The sequence below is a fragment of the Portunus trituberculatus genome, chromosome 41 (genome assembly GCF_017591435.1).
Source record: "Portunus trituberculatus isolate SZX2019 chromosome 41, ASM1759143v1, whole genome shotgun sequence".
NCBI classification, from domain to species: Eukaryota; Metazoa; Arthropoda; class Malacostraca; order Decapoda; family Portunidae; genus Portunus; species Portunus trituberculatus.
In genome coordinates, this window is record NC_059295.1 from 1154614 (window position 1) to 1169099 (window position 14486).

General features: G+C 37.1%; 1 protein-coding gene across 1 annotated transcript; it reads left to right on the forward strand.

The window, feature by feature from the left end:
- Positions 1–547: 547 nt before the first annotated feature.
- On the forward strand, positions 548–2130 carry LOC123517164 (putative nuclease HARBI1). The gene is made up of 2 exons (XM_045277147.1): positions 548–861; positions 1636–2130. Exons 1-2 carry the CDS (start codon positions 714–716, stop codon positions 1872–1874), a joined length of 387 nt encoding a protein of 128 aa, XP_045133082.1. The 5' UTR covers positions 548–713; the 3' UTR covers positions 1875–2130.
- The last annotated feature ends 12356 nt before the right edge of the window (positions 2131–14486 follow it).

Below are 14486 nucleotides of genomic sequence, written 5' to 3' on the forward strand. Positions count from 1 at the left end.
AAAGCTCCTACTCTAATAACCCTACTTTTGTTTACTCTAACATCCAGCCATAAGGACTCTACTCTGTTATCTACCTTAATACCATTAACCTGACTGGAAATGAAGGATTTTTTTACATAAATAACTACTCCTCCACCTATCCTACCAATTCTCTGGTGTAAATACATAATGTATCCATCTACTTCATATTCTTTCCTATTTTCCTAAACTTTTCCTCATTTACCCATGCCTCTGTGACACATACAACATCTAAGTCCTCCTCAACTATATAACTAGGTAACTCGTCCTTCTTGTTCCTAAGACTCCTGGCATTTACATAAAAACATTTAAGTCCTGCTACCTTCCTAGATGCTGTCTCCTTATTTGGAATCCTAATCTTATTCTCTCCTATTTGCACCTGGAAATCTTTCCTAATCTTTTCACTATCTCTGTTTATCCTATCTAATTTATGTCTAGCATCTTTCTTCTGAAATGCATTTGCTACCTCACCCCCTACACTCCATTCCAACTCTCCCCTCCAGACATCCACTCAACACATCCACACCGATGGAGTTACAAGTTGTATTGCAACATGATGTTGCAGTAAACAGGGCCTGGAGACGTGAAATAAGATTTAGAGACCGAACAGATCCATTTGCTTTTAGTGATGAACACTTGTTGAGTTATTATAGACTCCTGCACTCCATGCAGTGCCATGTCATTTACAGGTGTTGATGACATTTAGATTTTATGCCAGTGGGTCATTCCAAAGTGTGTTGGCAGACACATATGGATTAACACAAGGATGTGTCAGCAGAGTCATCAACAGAGTGAAAGATGTGCTGTATACAGCGTCACATAGAGAAACACGGATTCCAAGAGGTATGTACTACTGTACTACTTCATATATGTATCTGGTAAGAAATAGTGCATGTAACATATATAGTACACTCCCAGATTTAAACTCAACCTAAATGTAAACTAACTTAACCAATTCACTCTAACCTAACCAAACCTAACTAAACCTAATCATTGCCACTGAACTATAGGAGACTCATATCAGAAGGGACTAATACATGATGGGAGTGCCTTTTTTTTTTTCTAGGAAACATATAGAAAAAGCTTTTAAGGAAATACTTGGTCATGCCTAAAATTATGTTTTTATGTTTTATAGATAAAATCTGCTGGTTCAGTATACTGTACTATGGAATATTAATTTCCTTTTGGGTAGCATGGTAGTTACTGAAACACTTTATAGATTAACATAACCTATAACTAAACCTATGAAAAGAAAACTAAAAGAAAACTTTTACACCTAATGGAAAAAGTAATAAATAAATAAATAAATAAATATATATATATATATATATATATATATATATATATATATATATATATATATATATATATATATATATATATAATTTGTTTATTTATCTATTCATGGACAAATTGCATTTATAATGTAGATGTTATGCCAAAGGGTAAATTTAGAAATGGTGACAATATTACTTACTGAATTACTGTACGTATAGCTTTTTACTTACCTAGTTTGTAATTTTTGTTAAATGTGTATAATATTATGAAGCAGTGAATATTAATGTAATTTACATCTATTTTGCATTGTGTGAATAAGCAACCTTTTCTTTGCATCAGGACTAGAGGAAGCCAAGGTAACAAAGAGAAAATTATATGGAATTGCCAATTTTCCAAATGTGATTGGCATCATCGATGGAACACACATCCCGATTGCTGCCCCACCAGTTGATGAAGAACTGTACATCAATAGAAAGAATTTCCATTCACTGAACATACAAGTTGTGTGTAATGCAGACTACATTTTTCAAGACTATTGCTGCCGTTTCCCTGGAAGCACATATGATTCATTTGTATAGGAGAACAGCATCCTCGACAGGAGATTCCAGCGGGGTGAATTCGGAGATGCCTTTCTTCTTGGTATGTTTTGAAGTGTGCATTCTTTATGTACTGTACTATACGTACCACTTCAGAAACTAGTCTGTCATTATGTGCATGCAAGTGATTTTTTTCTTCATTTAGTATTTTTTTTCATGTAATGATCAGCATCTGTGGTGTAATGTTTAGCACATTTCCATACCATTAGTATCATCATATTCACCTTGCTCAGCCCAGGCAGGAAAACTCCTACCCACTACATATTTAGCAACCAATAGCAACTGAAGGTTGTATTGAATGTTTTAATGCCCAGTAATGCCTGTGTTTAGCATGAAATGGCAAGATTTGTGGATGATTGCTGTTACTGTATCAATCTGGGTTGGATTTTGGTGCCTGGGTTTACTGTACAGCCAAAGTGACAAGCGAGAGTCCTTTCAACATTTACATGAATCTGCAAGGATGCATTATAAGATAAGGGTAGTTGCTTCTAATGTCATATCATCACTTGCACTGTTTCTGGAGGAACAAGTCATAATGAAGTGTAGACAGATACCTACATAAACAAGTTATTAAATGTCCCATGTTTCTAGGCCGATGAATGTCACTTCTATAACTTTAATTGTTTTATTCATGATACTCATAGGTGACAGTGGGTACCCTGTCAACATTCACTTGATGACACCAATTGGGATGCCAGCTAATGCTGGCGAACAAAGATTCAACATCAGCCTGAAGAAAACACGTGTCGTGGTTGAGTAGGCAATTGGCATTTGGAAGTCACTCTTCAAGTGTGTCCATCATAAAGGTGGCACACTTTGTTATAGTCCCTTGAAGTGTGGAAAGATTGCTGCAGCAACTATGTTGCTTCACAATTTCTGCAGAAAGAGGAATCTTCCACTCCTGGATGAAGTAGTAGTCAACCCTGATGACATAGATGAACCTGTGTTTGTTCCTGCACCAGCTGGTGGTGGAGGACAGGATGCAAGGGCAACAATAGCTGGGAATGCAATGAGAAGGCAAATCATTGCATAACACTTCTCATAGTCTGAAAAGGGGGGATATAGTTGTGTAAAGTAAGTTTTAGTGTGTTGAGCAGTGCTGGTTGTTCCACTGTTGATGGTGCTTACTATGTTCATCATTCTTAGGACATAGGATACCTTCTACAAATAAGGTTAAGAATATACATGATAGGTTGTTTATTGCAGTTTACACTGCATATATAATTAATTTTGTAAGTACACAAGTAAAAAAAAATAGGTTCTCCATTATAAGTAACTGTATAATATCACATTATTCATTTGGTATGAATCATAGTAGGTAACTATAATATCACATTAATTTGGTATGTACTATCTGATAGACTAATTACACAAATTGTAATGCATAGCCAGTTACAAAAATGTTTACCTGATTTCTTGACCCATTGCTATATTTAACTAATGTTACTTGTACTTGAGTCACCACTCTAACCCATTCTTGCAGCAACATATTGGCCATATATTTAGTAGCTTTTCTTAAATACTGCTTCAGTTTTTTGTTCTAGTGGTGTATTCAGCTCACCATTACCTTTCCTGTAGTATTCCTTGTGTCTTATATGAATGTGTAAATATTTATATTTCCATATAGTGACTCCACGACTGGAACCCACACAATATATGTATATACACACACACATTGTGTGGGTTCCAATCCTGGAGTTACTATATGGGAATATAAATATTTACACATTCATATAAGACACAAGGAATACTATAGGAAAGGTAATGGTGAGCTGAATACACCACTAGGACAAGAAACTGAAGCAGTATTTAAGAAAAGCTACTAAATATTATAAACAATAGGTAATTGTTCACCTTCAAAATAAATCTACATCTTTGTCAAAATATTAACTGAAATGTTTGAAGAAATGCAAATGTACACTAAAATTATTTCATAATTAATAATGGTATTTGGAGGCCAAGTCTGCATTACATTTGAACTTTTAGTGCAAACACATTTCATCATTAATAAATAGGGTACTCCCTAAAAAGAAATAAATGTCATTGTACATAATAAGAAAATAAATGGCACTTTGGAAACAAGGTATAAACTCCTTAAATTTAAAAATAAATAACTATCTATATATCGAGCAAAATAGAAAAATAACACTGGAAAATAATAGGAGTATTCCTTAAATAAAAAGAAATTGGTAATGAGCATATCAGAAAATAAATGACACTGGAATGCAAAAATAACTATTTTGTGGGACATTTTGAAATGTTCCTAAACAAGTCTGCGAGACGCCAATTCATTCAAAGATGTTGCTATTCCTTGCAAATATGTAGTAATGCATTCAGTCAAATCAGACAAGGAGTTTCTTATGTCCTCGTGAACTTGAAGAATTTCTGGAGCCAATGTACCCTCACGACGTGATTAGCCTCTCTGATTTCTACCAACCTGAGGAGGTTGGCTGTATTGGTGATCATCAGCTTGTAGTGGAGCTGGTTCAGATGTTATCTCTACTACTCCCTCTGTTTCAGTGTCTGGTGACAGAGGCTCTGGAGGTGATGAGATTTGGAGGTTTTGGATGCCACTGGGTCCTGGTCTTGGTGAGGCTGGCTTTGATTGTAGTGTAACATCTATGTCACCTGTTGCCAAGTCCTCTTCATCGTTACCTGTAAATAAATAAGAGAAAGAGAATGTACTACAAAACTATTACTTATTAAATTTTAAAAGAACAATGTAGTGTGTATTTACCTAGTTGTAGTTTTACAGGGCCTGGGCTTTATGCTCGTGTGGCCCCGTCTCCATATCTACACTTATCCAATCTTACTTTAAAAGTGTGCACACTCGTTGCAGACACTACTTCTTCATCTAAACTGTTCCATGTCTCAATACATCTCTGCAGGAAACTATATTTTTTAATATCTCTCAGACATCATCCCTTTCTCAGCTTTTTACTATGCGATCTTTTGCTTCGGATGTCATATTCTTCTCTCAAGATCAGTTTCTCATTATCCACTTGGTCCATTCCGTTGATCAATTTATAGACTTGTATCAGGTCTCCTCTCTCCCTTCTTTGTTCCAAGGTTGGTAGATCCATAGCCTTTAGTCTCTCCTCATATGTCATCCCTTCAAGTTCTGGGACCATTCTTGTAGCCATTTTTGTAGCCTCCAATTTTCTTATGTGTTTCTTTTATGAGGGGTCCACACTACTCCTGCATATTCCAATCTAGGTCTTATTATAGTATTTATCAATTTCTTCATCATTTCTTTGTCCATGTAGTGAAATGCTACTCCAATATTCCTCAGCAAATTATATGTTTCTCTAAAAATTCTATCAATATGGCTCACTGGTTGATTGTTTTCTTCCATCGTCACTCCTAAGTCCTTTTCCTTTTTTACTTTCTCCAGTTCTACACAATCTCCCATCTTATAGATTCCCATAGGTCGTCTTTCACTCTTTCCCATTTCCATGACATGGCTTTTGTTCCCACTTCTTACTCCATTCCCAGATCTCATTTAGGTCTTCTTGCAGTATTTCACAATCCTCCTTTTGCTTTATAACTCTGCACAGTTTCGTATCATCCGCAAAGAAATTTATGTAGCTGTTCACTCCTTCTGGCATGTCGTTAATATAAATGAGGAAAAGTATTGGTGCCAATACTGACCCCTGTGGCACTCCACTTTCTACTGCTCTCCACTTGGACTTCATATCTTTAACTACCGTCCTTATTTCTCTCCCCCTCAAATAATTTTCTATCCATCTCAATGTGCTTCCTTTTAAGCCACCCTTCTCCTCTAACTTCCACAGTAATCTTGCGTGTGGCACTTTGTCAAACGCCTTTTTTAAATCCAAGTAGATGCAGTCAACCCATCCTCTCTCTCTTGTACTCTATCAACTATTCTAGAATAGAAACTCAATAAATTAGTTACACAAGACCGTCCTTTTCTAAAACCAAATTGGCTATTTGATATTAATTTGTTGTCTTCAAGGAACTCGATCCATTGTTTCTTTATTATTCTTTCACACATCTTGCATATTACACTAGTTAGTGATACCGGTCTGTAATTTAAAGGTTCTTCTTTCCTTCCACTCTTATATATGGGAACCACCTCAGCTCTTTTCCATTCTACTGGCACTGTTCCATTTTCTATTGAGCATTTTATGATGTTGTATATAGGACTTGCTAGTTCTTCCCTACATTCTTTCAGTATTCTGCCTGAGACTTCATCCGGTCCCATTGCCTTCTCTTCATCCAGTTCCTTCATTAACTCTTTTATTTCAAGCTTGGTTACTTTAATCTCTTTCATATAGATTGTCTCTATTACCCTGTGGCCTCTCAAATTTGGATTCTTTAGTAAAGACCTCCTGGAATTTTTATTTAATAGTTCTGCCATACTTTTGGGTCTTCCACCATCCCGTTCTCTCCTTTTAACCTTTCTATTGTTTCTTTTTGCCTAATTTTTCCATTTATGAATCTATAGAACAATTTTGGTTGCTCCTTACATTTTTCGACAATATCTTTTTCAAGTTCTTTTCCTCTTCCTTCCTCACCTTAACATATTCATTTCTCGCTGCCTTGAAGTTTTCCTTGTTTGTTGGATTCCTATTTCTCCTCCACCTTTTCCATGCTCCATCTCTTTTCTCCTTTGCCCTAGCACACCTTGCATTAAACCAATCTTTCTTTCCTTCTTCTTTTGGTCTATATTTTGGGACATATTCCTGACTCCTGTTTTGTATATTTCCAAAAATAAGTTATATTTGTCTTGCATTGTCTCTGAGTTTTCCATCTCCTCCCAGTCTACGTTTTAAAATAGTTCTTGAGATTCTCAATATCAGCCTTTCTGTAATTTAATCGGTCTCCTTTGTATGAATCGTCTCTATCTTCCTTTCCTTCTTCTATATCTATTTCTAATATTGCATGGTCACTCTTTCCCAATGGGCACTTATATCTTATATCATCATTCATTTGTATACCCTTGTAAAACTAGGTCCAATCTCGCCGCTCGTCGTTTCCTCTGAATCTTGTGCATTCCTTTACTCTCTGGTCCATCATATTGTCTATCATTAGGTTTAAGAATCTTTCTCCCAGGCTTCTTCCCCATACCACTTTCATAATTTTCCCAGTCCACTTCTTTACAGTTGAAATCTCCTACTAATATCACTTTTCTCCTTTCTTTAACGATTCTCATTAGACTCTTTATTGTGTCATCTATCATGTCTTTATATTCTTGATTGGTCCATGAATTTGTTTTGGTGGCACATATGTTACAATGATTGTTATCTCTTTTTATTAATATGCATCTTAATATACAATACTTCTGCTTTTCCTTCCCACATTCCACTTGATTGATCACTATCTCCTTCCTTAACATTATCATGACTCCTCCTCCTCCTTTACCCACTCTGTCTCTTCTCCATACATTATACCTATTATCCAAGACTATTTTGATTTCCTCATTTAGTTTTGTTTCAGCCAGGCATACAATATCTGGATTTTCTTTCCTTATGTAATCTCTTAATTCTAATTTACTTGATAAAACCCGTCTATGTTCGTATACATCATTTTTAGTCTTTTGCCTTTATCATTTTTAGTTAAACTTGTTCCACTTTTTCTCTTCCTTCTCGTTTATATACCATTTCCTTATCCTGTCTCCTAGAATTCTCCAAAAAAATGCCTTCTTCTCCTCTTCTGACCTTTCATTATTCTTTTCCTTACTGCTGCTGCCAGTTCATTGTATCTCTTCCTTTCTTCCTCATTTCTATTTTTCTTTATATAGATATCCTTGCAGCCTTCTGTTTCTCTAAGTTTTGTTGTTCTATATAATATTTCTTCTGTTGCTGCTTGTGATTTTAGTAATATTTTAATTGGTCTCGTTTTTCCTTCTTGATATGGTCCCATTCTGTTTATTTCTTCTACTTCCTCTTCCAAGTTCTGCCTATCTTCATCATTAAGATTCTTCAGTAGGTCTTTGACTGATTTCATTTCTTCTTTTTCTTTTTGGTCTATATTTTATATTTTTTCTTTTATTCCAAATACGACTACACTCTTCTTTTTCTGCAATTTCTCTAACTAGATTTTCTTTTGTCTTGAGGACTCCTATCATTTTGTTTGTCATATTTTCTTCTTTTCTTTAAGTTGTTCTTGAATCACCTCTTGAAAATCGGCCTTATCTTTCTTATCTTGGACTCTCCATGCTTGTACTTCTTTTTTAATCACGTTCTGTACTCTTTCCTCTTCCTTGTTTACTAGATCTTTCAGCTTCTCCTTTTCTTTCTCGGCTTTACCGAGTCCTTCTTCCATCTGCTTCTTGTAGTTAGCTACTTCCTTTTTTAGTTCTTCGTTTTCCGCTCTTAGCCTAGCTTCATTTTCTTCCACTTTTCTTATCCTTTCTCTCAGTCTTATAAACTCCATTTCCTGTTCTTTATTCTCTTTCATTTCCATCTTCTCCTTTATCAGTTTATCTAGTTTACATTCAATATTTGACACTCTCTTAAGTAGTGAAGTTGTCGTCGATCGAACCCTTGAATCTGCTTCTCCCTCACCGACATAGTCATCATCAGCCCCTTCTCTATTCTCATGTCTGCATTTGGATGGAATATCTTTTTCACTCATTATTCTTTAATAATTGATTTCATGAAGAGAAAAAAAAAATGAGTCCACACTACCTACCCAGGCCACTGTAAATACTATACAACAGGTGTAGTGAAGATCAGCTGATCGTCGGAACTGCGCCAGTGCGTCCGCCCTCAACCGTGTGTGTGTGTGTGTGTGTATTTACCTAATTTACCTAATTGTAACATATGGGAAAGGAGCTATGCTCGTACTGTCCCGTCTCCATATCTACTAATGTCCAGCTTTTTCTTAAAATCATGAATATTCCTTGCGTTGACCTCTTCCACGTCTAAACTATTCCATGCTTCCACCCTTCTATGAGGGAAGCTATATTTTTTCACATCTCTCCTATAAGTGGCCATTTTTAGTTTTTTCCCATGCCCTCTCGACATTCTTTCATTCCACATACACAGATCTTCCCTATCCATTTTTCCATGCCAATCATCACTCTGTATATTGCTATCAGGTCTCCCCTTTCTCTTCTGTTTTCCAGGGTCGGAAGTTGCATTCTGTTCAGTCTGTCTTCATAAGTCAAATCTCTTAAGTCAGGCACCATTTTGTTGCAGCCCTCTGTACTTTCTCTAGTTTCCTTATGTGTTTCTTTAAGTTCGAGCCCACTGTATTGTTGCATATTCAAGCCTTGGTCTTATCATTGCAGTAATTATTTTCTTCATCATTTCTTCATCTAAATATATGAACGCCACTCTTATGTTCCTCAATAAGTTCAATACTTCTCCAATTATTTTGTTTATATGTCTCTCTGGCGATAGGTCATTGGTAATTGTCACCCCAAGGTCTTTTTCTTCATGACTGGTTTTATGTCTTCATTTCCTATCTTGTACATACTCCTGATTCTTCTTTCACTCTTGCCAAACTCTAATTTCTTGCATTTTGTCGTGTTGAACTCCATTTGCCATGTACAGCTCCATTTCCATATTCTGTCCAAGTCTTCCTGGAGTAGTTCGCAATCTTTGTCACATCTCACTTTTCTTAACAATTTTGCATCGTCTGCAAATAGGCTCACATAACTGGACACCCCATCCACCATGTCATTTATGTAGACCGAAACATTACTGGTGCCAACACTGATCCCTGTGGAACTCCACTCTCCACCAAGCCCCATTCTGATGGTCTGTCCTTAATTATTGTTCTCATTTCTCTTCCTACCAAAAGTCTTCCATCCATTTTAGTAAACTGCCATGCACTCCTCCTACCATTTCAAGTTTCCAGATCAGTCTCCGGTGTGGTACCTTATCAAAGGCCTTTTTTAAATCCAGATATATTCCATCAGCCCAACCATCTCTTTCCTGTATTACATCTATCACCCTCGAATAGTAACATATCAGGTTTGTCGTGCATGAACGCCCTTTTCTAAAACCAAATTGACACTCACAAAGTATGTCATTTTTCTCCAAGAAGTCTGTCCATCTATTCTTCACCACCCTCTCACACATCTTAGCTACCACACTTGTAAGTGACACTGGTCTATAGTTCAATGGGTCTCTCTTGTTACCTGATTTATAAATTGGGACAATGTTAGCTCTTTTCCAGTCTTGGGGCACTACACCTTCCCTTAATGAGGCATCAATTACTTCACAAACTTTTTCTGCCAGTTGCTCCTGCATTCTCTTAAAATCCATCCTGATACCCCATCAGGTCCCACAGCTTTTCTCACTTCTAAACTCCCATCATATTCTTGATCTCCTCCACAGTTACTTGAAACTCCTTCATAATCCCTTTCTGTTCCATTACCAGTGGTTTGTCAAAAGCAGTCTCCTTTGTGAATACCTTCCGAAAGCATCCATTCATAGCCTCTGCCATTTCCTGGGATCCTCACTGCATACTCCATTTACTTCTAAACTTTCAATACTTTCTCTATTTTTGATGTTGTTGTTCACATGTCTGTAAAAAGCCTTGGTTGGTCTTTACATTTATCAATTATATCCTTTTCTTGTTTCTTTCTTTCTTCTCTTCTAATCAACACATATTCATTTCTTGCTCTTTTGTAACTTTCCCACTGCTTAATCCGTCTTTTCCTTCTCCACCTCTTCCATGCATCCTCTTTTCTTGTTCTAGCCTTTTCACATCTATCGTTAAACCAGTCCTGCTTTCCAACTTCTCTATGTTGTCTTATTGGTACAAATTTTTCTCACCTTCTTTGTATATTTTTATAAATTCCTTCCACTTTTCATTTGCTCCTTAGCACTCTTGAATTTCATCCAATTTGTCTCTTGAAAGAATTTCTTTAGGTTTCCAAAATCTGTCTTGGCATAATTCCATCTTCCCACTTTATATTCTTCATTTCTTCTAGATTTCTCTTCATCTATCACCTTGAACTCCAAAACTGCATGATCACTCTTTGCTAAAGGGCACTCCACCCTCATCTCCTCAATGACCATTGGCTCTGTACTAAAGACCAAGTCCAGTCTTGACGATGCTCCTCTCCTCCAAACCTAGTATCTTCTTTGACCCACTGAGTTAACACATTTTCCATTGCCAGTGTCAATAGTGTATTTCCCATGTTGTCTCTGATCCTCCATTGACCAGTCCTCCCAACACACCTCTTTACAATTAAAATCTCCCATCATTATAGTTCGTTCACAGCCACCCAACATTTCTTCCAGACATGTTCCTGTATCTCTTATCATTTCTTCATATTCCTGTACTGACCATGCATTTGTCTTAGGTGGTACGTACACCACTATGTAGTGCCTCTTTTTCCTTCATTAGTTTCTGCTCTGATCTTTAGCACTTCTGCCTTTCCCATACCTTCTTTCACTTGATCCACCTTTATATCTTTTTAACCAGCAACATCACTCCTCCTCCCATCTTACCTACTCTATTTCTTTTCCAAACATTATATTTCCTTCTCCAACCATCATCAGGTCTTCTCCTCTCTCAGTTTTGTTTCAGTAAGACCCACAATATCTGGGTTCTTGTCCCTCAAGTAATCGTTGAGTTCTAAAATCCCGATATCACTCCATTTATGTTGGAATACATTACATTCCGCTCATACGTAAGTTTCTTTAGTCCTTTCTTGCTGTACTTTTCTGGGTTATGAACCACTTCCTCAGTCTCATATCCAAGATTCTCCAGAAAACTCTTTCTTCTCCTCTTCTGTCCTCTCTTCATTTTTTTTCAAAGCCTCCTTTCTCAACTCATTTAACATTTCTCTTTCCTTTTCACTGAGATCTCTTCTCAACCAAATCTTCCTTGTTGTTTCCTGCTGGGCTAGCCTCCATGACTTCTCCACCAATTCATCTACATCCTTTTGTGACTTAAGTTTGATTCTTATTGGCCTCATACCTTCTCCTGTGAACTTTCCAATTCTATGGAAGTCCTCTATTTCTTGTACTAGGTCTTTTCCCTCCTCCTGCACCACATTAATGATATTATTTATCACCTTTTTATGTTTTCTCTCTCTCCATTTTACTCGGTGTCTTATCCTCCTCCACACCAAATATCACCACACATCTCTTTTTGTCTACAGTTTCCCTCACCAATGTCTCATTTGACTTAATAACCTTCACCACTTTCTCAGCAATCTTCTCTTCTATGATCTGTTGATCTATAATTTCAGCAAGGCCCAAAGTTTTCTCCCAGACTCTTTGATTTCCTTTTCCAGACTTGCAACTTTGTAATTTACCTCCTTTCTTTCCACTTCCTGACTTTTTCCATTCAGCCTGCTTCTCCATCACTTTTCCTAAAGATTCTCCACATTTGTCGCAATTCACTTTAATTAACTTAACTTCCTCTTTCAGTACTGCATTTTCTGTCTTCATTTCAGCGCACTCTTTCATTACATTGTCATAACTCGTTTCCAGGCCCCATACTTTTCAAACAGTTTTCAATTTTACCTTCCAACTCCAGAATTTTCTTCACATAAACGCTCTTCTCCATTATTCCTTGAAATCCTGTGAAGTCTGATTCATCTTTCGAGTTCACAGCCGCCATGTTGCGCAGATGTAAACAAACTTCAGCTGATGGCTCAAACGCAGGCTACAGTTTATATTCACCTTCCCTGGACATTATTTTGCTAATCAACAGTTAACATGACTATATGGAGACGGGACAAACATTACAAGCTCCTTTCCCACCCTAGTTACTCTTAGGCAATGGCAACTGTAGAATTAGAGATGATTGCTCTGGAGCTCAGCGACCACATCCGCCATCGACGGTGTCCCGTGTATTTACTTAATTTACCTAATTGTAACATACGGGAAAAGAGCTATGCTCGTGCTGTCCCGTCTCCATATCTACTAATGTCCAGCTTTTTCTTAAAATCATGAATATTCCTTGCGTTGACCACTTCCATGTCTAAACTATTCGTGTGTGTGTGTGTGTGTGTGTGTCTGTGTGTATAAATCACTGCTTGATGTGATGCAGCCTCTGTTGAGGCAGCCAGACATTACCCTGAGGTCAGAGCTTGTTGTCTCCAATCTCTAGTATGTCTGAGACCACTCACACACCGTACAACAGAAAAGAGAAATCACAACTTAATTTTCATCCCGTATATTAATAATCATACTGGCAGGATGAGGGTCACAAGTCCAGGAACACCAGATACTTGGACATCTTTTATTAATGGAAGCATTGCCTCTTCAACACTGGTCATTTTACATCAGGTACTCCACCTGAAATGTACAAACATAGAGTGAACTTCGTTGTTAGCTACATTAGCACTAATTTTGCAGGAAGTTATATTCATTAATGTTTTAATGTGTGTGTGTGTGTATTCACCTAGTTGTAATTTTACAGGGCCTGGGTATCATACTGTGGCCCCGTCTCCATATCTACACACATCCAACTTTCCTTTAAAACTATGCACACCCTCGCTGACACCACCTCCTCACTCAAACCATTCCACACCTCCACACATCTTTGTGGGAAACTATATTTCTTCACATCCTTCAAGCATATTCCTTGGCTATCTTTTTACTATGCGATCTTGTAGTTCTATTTAAGTTTTCTCTCTCAACATCATTTGCTCATTATCCACTTCATCCAGTCCGTTCAACAGTTTATAAACCTGTATTAAATCTCCTCTTTCTCTTCTTTGTTCCAAGGTAAGCAAATTCATTTCTTTTAATCTCTCCTCATAGGTCATTTCTGCCAATTCCGGAACCATTTTGTTGCCATTCTCTGCAATCTCTCCAACTTCCTTATATGCTTCTTTTATAAGGGGACCAAACCACTCCAGCATATTCCAATCTTGGTCTAATTACCATACTAATTAATTTCTTCATCATATCTTTATCCATATAATGGAAGCTAATCCAATATTTTTATCAAATTATACGTTTCTCCAAACATCTTATCAATATGAGCCTCAAACTGCCCATGGTCTTGTATTATCACTCCCAAATCCTTTTCCTTTTCCACCTTTTTCAACACTACTTCTTCACCCATCTTATATGACCCTCTTGGCCGTCTTCCACTCTTCCCCATCTCCATCACATGACTTTTGCTCAGATTAAATTTCATTTCCCACCTCTTGCTTCACTCCCAAATCTTATCCAGATCTGCCTGTAAAATTTCACAATCTTCTTCACTTTTCATACACCTACACAACTTTGCATCATCCGCAAACAAATTAATAAAACTGTTTACTCCCTCTGGCATGTCATTAATATATACACGGAAAAGTATTGGTGCCAGCACTGAGCCTTGTGGGACTCCACTCTCCACCACCAACCAGTCCGACTTTGCATCCCTTATTACCGTTCTCATCTCCCTCTATCTCAAGTAGTTTTCCATCCACTTTAACACTTTTCCTTTCAGTCCTCCATAAATCTCTAATTTCCATAGCAGTCTCATGTGAGGTACCTTGTCAAAAGCTTTCTTTAAATCCAAATACACACAGTCCATCCATCCCTCTCTCTCTTGTATTTTGTCAACCACTCTTGAATAAAAGCTCAGTAGATTTGTTACACATGACCTCCCTTTCCTAAAACCAAATTGATGATCCGATAATAACTTATGATCCTCCAGGAA

Coding starts and splice junctions, on each gene's coding strand:
- LOC123517164 (XM_045277147.1), top strand. CDS start 714: ATGACATTTAGATTTTATGCCAGTGGGTCATTCCAAAGTGTGTTGGCA. Junction 862..1,635: donor AGAAACACGGATTCCAAGAG/GTATGTACTACT, acceptor TCTTTGCATCAG/GACTAGAGGAAGCCAAGGTA.